General features: G+C 39.1%; 1 protein-coding gene across 1 annotated transcript in view; it reads left to right on the top strand.

Moving 5' to 3' along the window:
- LOC105840112 (protein patched) overlaps positions 1-12,981 on the top strand; it is a 42,770-nt gene that overhangs the window by 22,943 nt on the left and 6,846 nt on the right. Inside the window, exons 3-6 of the mRNA XM_012686891.2 lie at positions 5,152-5,341; positions 6,260-6,329; positions 9,120-9,217; positions 9,481-9,694. Coding sequence (XP_012542345.1) covers positions 5,152-5,341; positions 6,260-6,329; positions 9,120-9,217; positions 9,481-9,694 — 572 coding nt within the window. The remainder of the gene's footprint in view (positions 1-5,151; positions 5,342-6,259; positions 6,330-9,119; positions 9,218-9,480; positions 9,695-12,981) is intronic.

The following is a 12,981-nucleotide window of genomic DNA, read 5'->3' as shown; positions in this document are numbered from 1 at the left end:
CGCTTCGGCCCTTTTTGCCGGCTGATATTTGAGAGTGAGAGGAAGAGAGGAGGGGGACGCCTGCAGGATTTCGTTATAGGAAACGAGAAATTGAATGTCGCCGCGAAGAACCGCCCATCAATCTCTCACGGAAAGCGGGCGGGCACGCTCTTCTCGCACGCAGGAATTTCTAAGCATTTCCTCGAAGATTCGAACCGTCGCGCAGCCAGCCGGGGCGTGTCGCAGGAACAAGGACCCCTAACGAGGCTACGGCCACGTGGTTCTTACGTTTTCACACGCCATAAAGCTGTCCGCACTTGCGCATCCATTGGAGATGAATAGATCCAACTCTGATGAAGACCACCGATCGATCTAGAATAAATAATTTGAATAAAAACATCGTGTAAGGTATTTTTAACGGAACGAGACGCTACGTCATCTAAGAAGGTTTTTCGTTCTCCATTAGAAGCTTTTGCCGCATCGGGAATATAATCTAGTAAACCTATTTCTGTAAACCGAGAGTAAATTTAAATTTCCTCACTGTTCAGATAGTCTGCTACAATTCTAGTAATATGTGAATTAGAGTATTCTCTCTATAGCGTTTGTTAAATAATTTAAAAAAAACGTAATCAAATTTTAAACGTTTATCTTTTCAGCTTAAACGTTTAAAACTGATCTTTAACATTTATTAAATATATTTTGAGATTAATTGTGTTTCTTGGAAAGTAATGTTAAATATAAATTGCAAAGTAATCTTGAAAATGTTTAATATCATATCGTTTTACAACAATAGAAGAGAATACTAGTTTCCGATGTGTTTTCAATATTGAAATTAATTGAACGACGAAATCGAATGACCAACGTATTATGTGAAGATATTTTTATGCAAAATGATCTCTAAACGCAAATTATTGGAGCAGATACAATTAACACCGATACAAACTCCGATGATATTGATTTAAATTGATGAGATTTTAAACGCAAGACCGGAATCAAATGAGAACGGAAAATCCCCGCAATATAAATGAAGAGTATCAGCGTACACCTGCTTCCCTCTCTCCGGGAAGACAGAAGGCGGAACTCGAACGTGACTCTCTCTCTCTCTCTCTCTCTCTCTCTCTCTCTCTCTCTCTCGTTTTTCTCTTCCTGGAGAACTTTCGACAATCTCGGATTGTGAACACAAACGTCAGTTTCACGATCGGATATATCGATCAGTTCTCCCGGCATCCCGGAATAGTGGAATCGTTATATATATTCCCGACTTAATAGAGCTCTTTCTTCTTCACAATTGGAAACGCGATCGTTAAGGCTCCGCGATATCGCATTAATGTCGACGGCCGACCCCCCCGGTTTGACCCTGGAGAATTCTCTGGAGAAGAGAGAAAGAGAGAGAGAGAGAGAGAGAGAGAGAGAGAGAGAGAGAGAGAGACGAGGACCCCCGGGATTTCCGTTGCGCTGCGAAAGAGAGTTGGAAGATCGGACGGCCGTCGTCGTCATGAAACGGATGTGACGTTTCCGTACGAACCCACCCCCGTTCTCCAGGAGGCTCGCGGGAAGTTCACGGAAACAATAGAGGAGAGGAATGGTGAATGAGGCGCGCCGACAGAGCTGAAAGACGACGGGGCCATTCAAGGGTGCCCCGGAGCGAGCGGGACCGATGCGCGGAGAGATGCGAGCGCGCGACCGCAATCACGGTAGCCGGAAGGGTGCAGATAGACGGGTTGGGGGAGGGGGCAGGCTGAGGGGACGCGAGAGAGCCGTTTGCTCCCGAGAGTTGGACGAGACAGAGACGGAGAAATAATTACAGAGACGCCTCGTCGATAAATCAAGCCCGGTGCCCTCTCCCCGTCTCTCTTTCTGTCCTCCTCCTCCTCCTCCTCCTCCTCTCTCTCACTCTCTCTCTCTCCCTCCCTCTCTCTCTCTCTCTCTCCCTCCTTCCCTTCCTCCCTCTTTCTCGCGTGCGTGCGCGCTTTCTCTCTCCCCTTCGTGAGTGTACCCTGCTCGCTAGTCCCCCTCTAACCGTTCTCCTCCGTCGGCGGTGCTGCCCTTTTTCACTATCTCTTTCCATCTCTCTCTTTTTGTCTCTCTTCCTCCACCTCTTTCCTCTCCTCCGCTTTCCACCGTTAAGCCACGTTTCTTGCTTCGTAGAGCAGAGAGTAGTGTCTTTATTACGCTCAGTGTACCCGACCGCATTCTACAGGCTGACTCACAAAACGCATAAGCTTACTTTCATCGTCGCGGCAATTACGTCAAGCGAATTTTTTGACGATCGAAAAAATAATTGGAATATTTGATGTTTACAAAAAAATTACAGCACACATTATGTCATTTGCTTTATGCGCAGTATTTTGTATTTATTAAAAATAAAATAGAAAACGGAATTACGCAATTTTCGAATAGATATCGTTAACTTTAACAAAATTTAAATTTTTAATTTTTTTAAAAGAAATTTTAAGTTTTCTTAATTTTTCTTTAAAAAATGGTTACATTTTAAAACTATTTTGTAATAAAGTTGGGAGTAGAAAAACGATAAACATTTTGCATCAAATTGTTACTTAACATTTTTCCTAAAGAGATTTAAATCAGAGATCTATTTCTTTTAGGATCTTTATTTTTTCTTTTTTATTGAGAAGGAGAAGGGATATTTGATCCCAGATATATTATGTGTTTGCAAAAATTTGTATGATATTAATACTATTTTATTAAAGCCATGACAGGATACGGTTGATTCATCAATTCATCAGCTCTGTCCTACAAATTCTTTTGATATTTGAGCCTAGTTTTCGTCGATAGTTTGTTGTGTGTGCTTTTCATTTCGTTTGGATTCTGTTAGAGAACGTGACTTGTTGTTTACATCATAATTACCATTTCTAAACCTTTCAAACCACTTCTCACAAACAATAGTGAACACAATTCTTTCTACAGGTCTCTTAAATTAGTCTTCTAGTTGCTGCAGCAATGTCACCTAAATTAAAATGGTAAAGCATATGTGCAGATGCAAGGATAAATTTTATTTAATTCCATCTTTAATCACGTTAAACGCTACGTTATGTTTAGAACTACAAATTATCAACCAATTAATTGTGATAGAGTATGTCTAACATTTTAAAACTAAAAAGCAATTAATAAGATAAAGAATCACTACGTCGTTGCTTACATTATGTACATTTATTTGTGGCCTTATAAATTTTTGCCAATAACTAATAGAAAAAATAAAAAAATCTCATAAATAGCAATATTAATTTTATAAATTGTACTTTTATATTAAAGATAATTTGCTACTATTGCCTCCTGGTATAATTCTGAGCTAAAGAATTTTTTATTGGATACTTTTTATACGTAAATATAATTTTATATATCAAAAGAAAATATATAAAATTTATATAAAATTGTTTATTATATATATATATATATATATATATATATATATGCGTTAAGAGGTGCGTGATTAATTTTTTATTTCTCATTTAATACAAGTTAATAATTAATTTTTATTCGGATATTTATTTCAATCGATGAATTAAAATAGGTTAACTTTAAAAGCATCCATTTAATTTATTTATATTATGTTTAATTTCTTTAATTGATGGATAAAAAGAAAATATTAAAAAATATACACCAATAATGATATATATCTACCGCAAAAATCTGCAGTATCGTGCGCCATACACGGTTTTCATTTTTTTAGTAAATTAAATCATTAATCTGTAAATTCCATCGTGTCGCTTCGTACCTTTCTGAGATCGTAGAAAATAATTAGTTTTTTATTTCTTTATTCGCATCGTCGTCCTTCCTGCGAGGCCATTTGAGAACCACTTTCGCGCGGCGAGCAATACGGGTGGTCCACGGCGACCGCGTCGTGGCGGAACGAGCAAATACGCCGTCGGCATTTTTGACGGTGAAATCTGACTAGGTGGGATACCAGGGTACCCCGCGCGCGCTCACAACGGCCATCATCCTCGTGGTACCCCTTGTCCATTACTACTGCTCGTCGTATATACTCGGTGTATGCTCCTTTAAATCGCAGCGCGCAACGTCGTCCTCCGCAAAGACGACTTTGGACTTCTTGTCTCGTTTCTTCAAATGGCTTATAAAAAGCCAAGTGGATCCTCGCGAGAGAGATCCTCGTACGTGCGCGTGCACTTTCCAGGCAAAATAATTCCTTCCCCCCCTACCTACCCCAGTTTTTAAGGTCGCATTAAAATCTCTTCCTTTTTCGAGAACGATCGAGAGCGACCGCGATGTCGAACGAAAACACTCGAATGTTTCCCTCAGAGTCGAAGTCTGCAGCGACGTGTTCTCTCCGTTGTTATTTTAGAAGCCTTAAAGCTTTCGGATTATGTCGTCGAAAACGTAGTGTTACAGCTCTGCATCGAAAATAAATTATTTTTTTAATGCTACGTTGCCTTTTTTCTATTGTTTTGTGATATAACGTTTGAGCGAAAGCTGTCTCTGTAATCAGACTTAAGAGGAAAACAACAGGCCGGTAACGTTGCCAGAGGACGATCTATGACAGCCAGATTGCAAATCGTTCTCTCCTGCCGTGTCTGAGTCCGCTATTTTCATGTCCGTTTCTAGGAATGTTTTATTGGTAGACTGCCAGGAATTTTTGTCAGTACAAAGACGCGCAGAAACGTGTATGTTACGACACAGTCTTAGGGGCCAATGTTTCTCTTCGGGGAACTGCTCTGATCGCCAAACATCGTTCGCCGGAAGGCTCACAAAGTTATCCATGTATCTACACTGAAACACCTGAAACTCCCGACGTCGTTCTCATGTTAATATTCTTAGTAAAAGCTCAATTTGAGCGATTATCACTCGAGTAATATTTTTTTTCGTATCGTCCAATAAGAAACTTTTTAATAAAAATAATCGCATGCGCCAAAAATAACAATATAAGAAAATTATTTGTCTGCCGAATTATATTTATGACAAATACTGACAATGAAAGAAAATAAAAAAAACAAAACAACAAAAAATGCAGACGCAAAGCGGCATTTTACTGATAATTAAATAGTTTCCTTCGTCCGTCTGCGTTGTATTCAATCAAGTTTTTTTAAGACAGTTATGGAATTATAATTCTGAATTGTAATTCGCTAAAGATTCGTTGTAGGCGTACACGTATAGTTTTCGAAACGGGTGAAATAATCGCTCGCTGATTTATGTTTGCAGAAGGTGGTAGGTTACAAAGGGAGCTAACCTACGCGATAGAGGTGCTCGGCGAGGCAACCACCTCGACGCATCAGCTCGTTATTCAGACACCAAAGCATTCCGGAGCAAATATCCTGTACGCAGACGCACTCAAGAAACACTTGACGGTACTGGAGGCCGCGATGAATGTGGAGGTGCACCTGTTCGATATGTAAGTTTTCTCGCTGCGCTTTCTCATTTGTATACGGAAAGGGAATGTCCGACGTTTAATTTGAAAGCCGAATTAATTAAGGAGAGGGAGAGAGAGAGAGAGAGAGAGAGAGAGAGAGAGAGAGAGAGAGAGAGAGAGAGAGAGAGAGAGAGAGAGACTAGGCCTCTCGACGTAATGACGGTATAATTAATCCTCATGATGGGAAGAATCGTGGCATTTATATAGGGTGGTCTGTTACCGATGATATAAATCGGGAGAAAGCAGATTATACGCGAGAGAGAGAGAGAGAGAGAGAGAGAGAGAAAGAAAAAGAAAGAATAAATTGAGAATGCGGAATAATAGATATTTATTTCTTGAAAATGACTTTGACAAGAATTGAAAAATTAATAATTAATTTTATTAAAACTGTTCTACTTTGAATTTGCGTTTAAAGACGCATCATAGGTCAATTTGAATTTATTTCAATTGGTATGAGGATATAAATAAACGTATAGTATCTTATTTAAGGAAATAGAAATAATTTTTTTTAATTTTATGAATAACTTTATTTTTTAATTTTAAATATGGTACTTATTTTGTTTCAGAAGCTTATTAATTTTTCTTAACGATTTATTTCTTTAATACTTTATTATTTACACATGATTTGTGTCTATGGAGCAGTGTACGTTAAAATCTTGTATGAGATAAAGTTTTTGTTTCTTCATATAGAATCATTTATTGTATGTCTCTCTCTTCATTTCATTAAGCGTTTTAAGCATTAAAGCTAATTTAACAGTTAGCTAATATCGCTGTTTTGCAATGTGTCAATACAGTTATCGACGTCTCACTTACCAAGTTCTCACGATCGATTTTGTCTCTACTTTAAGAATGAAATGCCACAAAGTCTCGTAGTCTCACGAATGTATGTATCATTTACAGCACGTGGAAGCTGAAGGACTTGTGTTACGCGCCGAGCATACCCAACTTCGACATGCACTACATCGACCAGGTAATACAGCTAGCACATATATACGCACCGTATACGCACCGAGGCGACAGCGACGGCGACGGCGACGGATGCACACGCGCGCGCACGTACAGCATGAATGGTGCGCGCGCGAGCACGTGTTTACGCACCGTCTCTCGGTCCCATTAGACCCCTAGTGAAGGCATCAATGCGCGCACGTGACACGTGCACGACGCGCGACGTGTCCGCGTAATAACCTGTCGATAGCCGTCGTCGGCGTCGATGAGATGTGGCATATGTTCGACACCGAAATTTTCGAACGCGATGAAACATTCTTTATCAATCCCATCAATCCCAATTCCCACGCTATTATAATCACTATTAAGTATCTCTGCTCTATCCCCCGTTTTACGCTGAATTCCTTTATACGCTCTTGATCAAATTGTTGATCAAAATACTTTCCTACTTCTTTCTTAATTAAATGATGGGAAGTAGGAATTTCCTTCTTCCTTTTTAATTTTCTAGACTGTGAACTTGATAATAATTTTAATGACTCAAACTTTTACATTTTACATATATAAAGAGAATAATGATATTATAAAAGCGGAATTTAAGAATTTAAAAGAGATCATAAATTGATAAGTAAATTACTTTTGAATGATAGTGTAAAAAATATGCTTCGGTCCAGAGATATAGCATGACAAAGTTATAAGGTTCCACGGACCTCGCGGTGTGGCGGTAAAAATAGATACGGCGAGTTAGGGTTAATTCTTCCATGTTTTACTCAAGTATCAAAGTTTACTTTCTTTTTTACGTTGTGTCGTTACTTCTTTATAAGATTACAATAGTCGAAAGATTAACGGACATAATCTATGAATTGATCAACAAGGATTTCATATTTCTCTAGAGAGATAACAATCTGCAAAAGATATTTAAAATTTATGACGTCTTCATCGATATCCGCATGGTCGAAGAGAGATCGACATGCGGGTAAATGCACGTTACATCATTCGCGCGCGACTAACGAGTGAGCACGTTAGAAAACGGCAGCGGCGGTGGCAATGGTATTTCGAGAAGGAAAAACGCGCCGCGTCTCGAGATCTCATCATGAACGCCAATCCTCGTTTCCGGGACATTATAAACGTGTTTCGCGCGAGGGATTGCTTTTTTATGTGCCGACGAAACTTATGCATGACTCTGGCTCTCTCTCTCTCTCTCTCTCTCTCTCTCTCTCTCTCTCTCCTCCTTTTACTTTCTCTCTTGTTATTACATAATATGAACAATTTCATTATCATTTAACAAAAAGATCCAATTGTCTTTTACTTACAAGATGATGGTATCAGTATTGTTGTAAATAAAGATCGGTCCGAGATTTTTAAGGAAATACTTGACAGCTTGTTACTTTTGCTAATAAACAATGGCAACAATGGCGAGAAATGAGCGAAGAGGAGCGAAAAAGGGTTTTCTCCGTATAGGGCGGTAAACAAAATCCGATCCGACTAATATCCGACTCCGACATTAACGATCGTCATACAGTTTTTCTGGGTACTAGGCCATTACGAGGGCCCACCTCTGGGTTCCAGGAAACTTGAATAGGGCGGTCCACGTTCTTTCGTAACCCTCGCGAGCCTTGCATCCTACGGCGGGATAAGATATCATCTTGAATTACTCACCCCGTGCAATATCTAAGCGCTATTTAATCGGAAATCGGTAATTGTCCTTGTCGTCGTCGCGTTTTCTGAATGACACTTGAAAAGCGGTCTCGTCAAACTCGTAATTTGCATTCGTTAAGATGTAGGCCCTTGCGTTCGCTACTCGTGAATTAACATTCGTTCAGTTAACTCGACACTTTCGATTTTCGAAACGTTTTATCAAAACGATGCGATGGAATTCGACGGAATTGAATCGTAGTTTGTATTTTGTATCTCTAATTTTTCGAATTATATTTCACGCGTGAACACACACCTTGCTCTTCTGTGTTTGCTTTTACGTCTACTACGCATAATTCAAACAAGTTAGTACAAATCTCTCTAAATTAAAAATTGTTAAGTTTCATTGTTGCAAAGAAAAATAATATTAATAAGTATCACGCCAATAACAAATAATAATAAACTAAGTTGTTTTAGACTTTCTAAATTGCAATTAGTGAAATTAATGAAAATACACTGATCTTTCAGTGACAATACACCAATTCTGAAGTCGAAATAACTAAAAGACAGTGAATATTATACTTACTGTCACAGTTATAAGGTATATCACAGCAAATCAGTAATAATGATTGCAATTAGAGAGTAATTTTCGTTTATATGCAGTAATCGAATCGAAATAAAAATTTGCACACTGTAGAGATTTGCGCTGTGCTATCTCCTTTCTTTTGATGTAAATTCTTCTATGTGTGTGCAATTGCGTGGGCACAAGCACGCGCCGTGCCATATCGGTTGCACGGGGCAAGGTGCGAAGGGCTCGGGACGAAAGAACGAGCAATTAGCGTTGAATAATGACGCCAGCGTCCTGCAGTGGTATGCGGCATCATGTTAGGTGTGGTTCGAATCGTTTCACGCTAAAACGATCACTTTTCGAAGCAGAAGAAATAATCAAATATTATGCGAATTTTGATTATCTTGAATTTTGTTATAAGATGGAAAATTCTAATGCGTGCGTGTACTTTTTTATTGCCTATAAAACGAAATATATCGTTATCGTCGTTATAGCTATTTGTTATCGTTAAGTGTTCAGCCAATTAATAATAATATTCAAATATTAGTGATATTAAATAATCAAAATTTATTTGTCTGGTTGCAAAAAAATGTGTTTATATTTGTTTATTTGCAGATCTTCGAAAGTATTATTCCTTGCTCCATTATTACACCACTCGACTGTTTCTGGGAGGGTAGTAAACTTTTGGGTCCGGAATTTCCCGTTCACATACCGTAAGTATTGTCAACTTTTCCGCAATTTTAATAGATTATAAAGAAATGTTTTCCAAATTTTTACATTTTCTAAATTTTTCTAGCTAGTTAATGCCAGTGTCAGTATTAAAATGGCACAAATGTTTTGTATGTGGTCTAACGTTTATTAGTAATTTTACCTTTGCGATCATGAATCTGATTTTTATTACAAATTTGAGCAAATAGTAATAAGTTTTAGTTACATCGACGAAACCATATAGATTTTTCTTTTTTTGATTAAACAGTGGTGTAAAGAGCAACAAACGCGTCAAGTGGACGAATTTGAATCCTTCCACATTGTTGGACGAGATAAAGGGGTTTCTGATTTCGTTTCCCTTTAAAACACTCGAGGACTACATGAAGAGGGCTGGAATAACGAACGGCTATCAGAGCAAACCATGCCTGGATCCGCTGGATCCAGAATGCCCGGAAACCGCACCTAACAAAAAATCGCAAAAGGTAAAATCCGTGTAATTGTATCTTTCGTTCGACATTAAAATCGTCATTTTATCGGATTCTACAAAATTGCTGACATAACAAAAGACGAATTATAATATTAAATAAAATATAATATTAAATACAATAAGTGTGAAAACTAAGTACTTGCTTCGACTAAAAGTAGATTACAGAAACAGGACAAGAGTAGAATAGGAATCCGTGATAGCCGTGCTTTGTAATTCGACGAATACACGCTCATAAGTATTGCATTGGATGTAAAAAAAGAAGACGCTAACGAAACAAGATAATATAAAGACTGTCATCGACGAGACATTCGTCCATGCGAATCGCGTCGAGAATAACAAGCGATCGTTTGAAATTCTCTACCGGATACGACGGCCGGTTGTGCGCACGTACGCGGACCGGTGGACGCTTTGATGTCCGCGGAATGATGGCGATGAATATTTAACCGCGCGTCTCCACGCGATTGAAATCGCCGGATTTCTTGCGCGCGTATGCTCGCGAAAGGTTTTGCTCGAGCATCGCTGATTCATTATGATGATAGTTTTAGTTTAAATTAAAAGTCGCTCACTTGTTACAACAGTGTGATATAACTAAAAAATTAGCACTTTAATGGTCTGCAAAATATGTTGAGGATTTAGTACATCGAGTGAAGAGCTAGAGGATACTTTTATTGAAATTAGAAATTTTTGTTTTTGGAATAATTATACAAATTAAATAGAGAAGCGCTCTAAACAGTCAAAACTGGATCTTCCTAGTTCTCAAATTGCGATTATTTTCGGTTTAAGTCAAAATGATATTAAAATAAATATATTTACTTAGTTACTTATATATACAATAAACTTTTAATATAAAAAATTTGCTTTAATTCGTAATGCTATTTTCTCATCGCAACTATAATTATAAAGTGCGATTTTACATAGGGATCGCGAATAAATGAAAAATTAACGTCAAATTCCGCTTAAACCAATAAGAGAATGACGATAAAATTTTACAGAGATATTCACAATAATAGAAGAATCTGTTAAATTACAAATTTTTGGCAACTTTGAAGTGTAATGCAAACATCCTCCTAAAATGACGAAAAGAAATTAAGTCTTCCAATTGAGTCGCGTCTGCGGTTTTTTTTTTTATTCGGGAAACGAGAATGGGAGAAAAGCTCATTGTCTCCGGTTTTAATTAAAAGACGCGTCGCGTAATGACGAATCCGCAGCAATCGGCACGTTCGTCGCGCTTAACGCAAGATAAGAAGACGGAAGGAAGGCAGAGGGGAGGGGAAATGGCTCGGTCTGAATGAAAGGACGATCCCTGCGCGAAAACGGGCGATGAGTATGCGAGTCGCGTGGGCCGCGGCGCGGCGTGGCGGGCCATTAAAATAATAAAATCGAGTGACGTGCGTCATTATTGCGCTACGCCGGTGGTCGCATGCCCGCCTGCTCGGCCCGGCTGAGCAGCGGTTCCACACACGCGCACCGCGCGCATCGCATTACGCGCCCGTCATTTCGGTGTCATTAACATACGCACGGCCGCGCCGGCGTGCTCTGACACGTGCACAACGTGAACCGCATCGCTGTGCGCGCTCTCTCTCTCTCTCTCTCTCTCTCTCTCTCTCTCTCTCTCTCTCTCTCTCTCTCTCTCTCTCTCTCTCTCTTGTATGCGTATATTAACATCGCGAAGAAGAATCCTTATCTCTCTCTCTCTTTCTCTCTCTCTCTACTCTTTCGCTCCTTTTCTCAGACACACACCTATTTCTATTTTCATAACGGGTATCCGCGCTCTCGTACTTAAAGTAATTGCACTTAATGGCCGCGCGCCGTGCATGCGCTTCGGAATATTTCGAGTGTATAGCTGCAGGCGGGGCACGTTGATCGGGTGTTTAAGTCAAGAACCGGCAATCGCGTGTTTCGCGTATGCACGGGGTGTCCCGAACACAGTCGCGCTCGCGACAGCGTTACACTTTTCTCTCGCTAATTCAGTATAATTAATCGTTGAGTCGCGATAGGACATATTGCTATATATATTTTACATTCGTCTAAAAGAAATTTTATATTTTTTTGTTTTGTTTGCGTCGATGATATATCGAAACGCTTTTTCCTATTTGTGTCAATAAGATCGCGTGAACGTATTGGTATTAGAGAGATGCAAGCGTATATCCGCGTCGTGCTGTTTTCTCCTCGAACACGTACCAACCTATCACGCCGTATAACGTACCGGAAGACGGTAGAACGTGTCGCGAGCACTAGTAAAAAGTATGAAAAGCGTGTCAGCGACTCTTTGCTACATTCTACACGCTTCTTCGTGGAATTACATAACGTCGGCCAGGTGTGAGGTAACCGATTTCAATCACACGTACGATCGGAGACGATTGCGAAGCTTTATTTGGTATGCCTTTCCTATGTACCTCGTCCGTACACTTCCGCGATGCAGCGGCACTTAACGATGTGCTTCCAATTCAATTAGGACGACCGTCCAGTCGTACTAACTTCACCTAATTGCATTTAATTAATAAAAGAAGAAATAAAATCTTACATAGAAATATAATAAATATCGCGCCCTTTCCTATATATATATATATATATATATATATATATATATATATAACTTTTAAACTTTTATTCTTTATTTATCATCTTCTCAATATTTTTTTACATATTTTTAACAATTTACATTCTTAAGTCTTACGTTAAAATTCCAATTATATCTAACTTGAGATTAATTGCAAATTCTGCCTTTTTATCTGTTTCTCTGAGAAATTTCAGTTTTTAACGAAAATTTTTCATTTTTGATCGCTTATAAGGCATGCAGAAGTTATGGATGCTTTGATGTTCTTGTAAAAGAAAAATCGATTTAAAATCAGTCAAAGAATCTACAGTTCAGAACGCTAGGCGCAGTATTTGTATTTCTATATATGCGCGGAATGTGTGTGTGTGTGTGTGTGTGTAAAGTCTTGCTCGAGATACGTTCAGATACAGTAATTCTGTGTTGAGATTCTATTCTTCGTACCGCATTGTGGCGGACGCTCATCTGTTCTGGTATGATATAAAGGACAGTGGACAAGGCAGCTTGATCGTCTAAAGTCACGGCCGGTACGCCCTTTTATAGAGCCCTATAAAGTCTCGGTGTGGGGTCCACGACACCCCCGGTTACCTTATAAGAAAGAACGTCGCTCGAACCCCCTGTAATAATTCTTTGCTGTAGGAATTCCTGGCGTGACTTGACACGGTTCTGCCTTCGGTCACGCTTCAGAAATTCATAGATGAAAAACAAAATGTTGCGGAAGGGCTTGA

This window comes from Monomorium pharaonis, chromosome 3 (assembly GCF_013373865.1).
Source record: "Monomorium pharaonis isolate MP-MQ-018 chromosome 3, ASM1337386v2, whole genome shotgun sequence".
NCBI classification, from domain to species: Eukaryota; Metazoa; Arthropoda; class Insecta; order Hymenoptera; family Formicidae; genus Monomorium; species Monomorium pharaonis.
The sequence above is the reverse complement of the archived record's forward strand: the minus strand, read 5'-3'. Positions and strand labels throughout refer to the sequence as shown.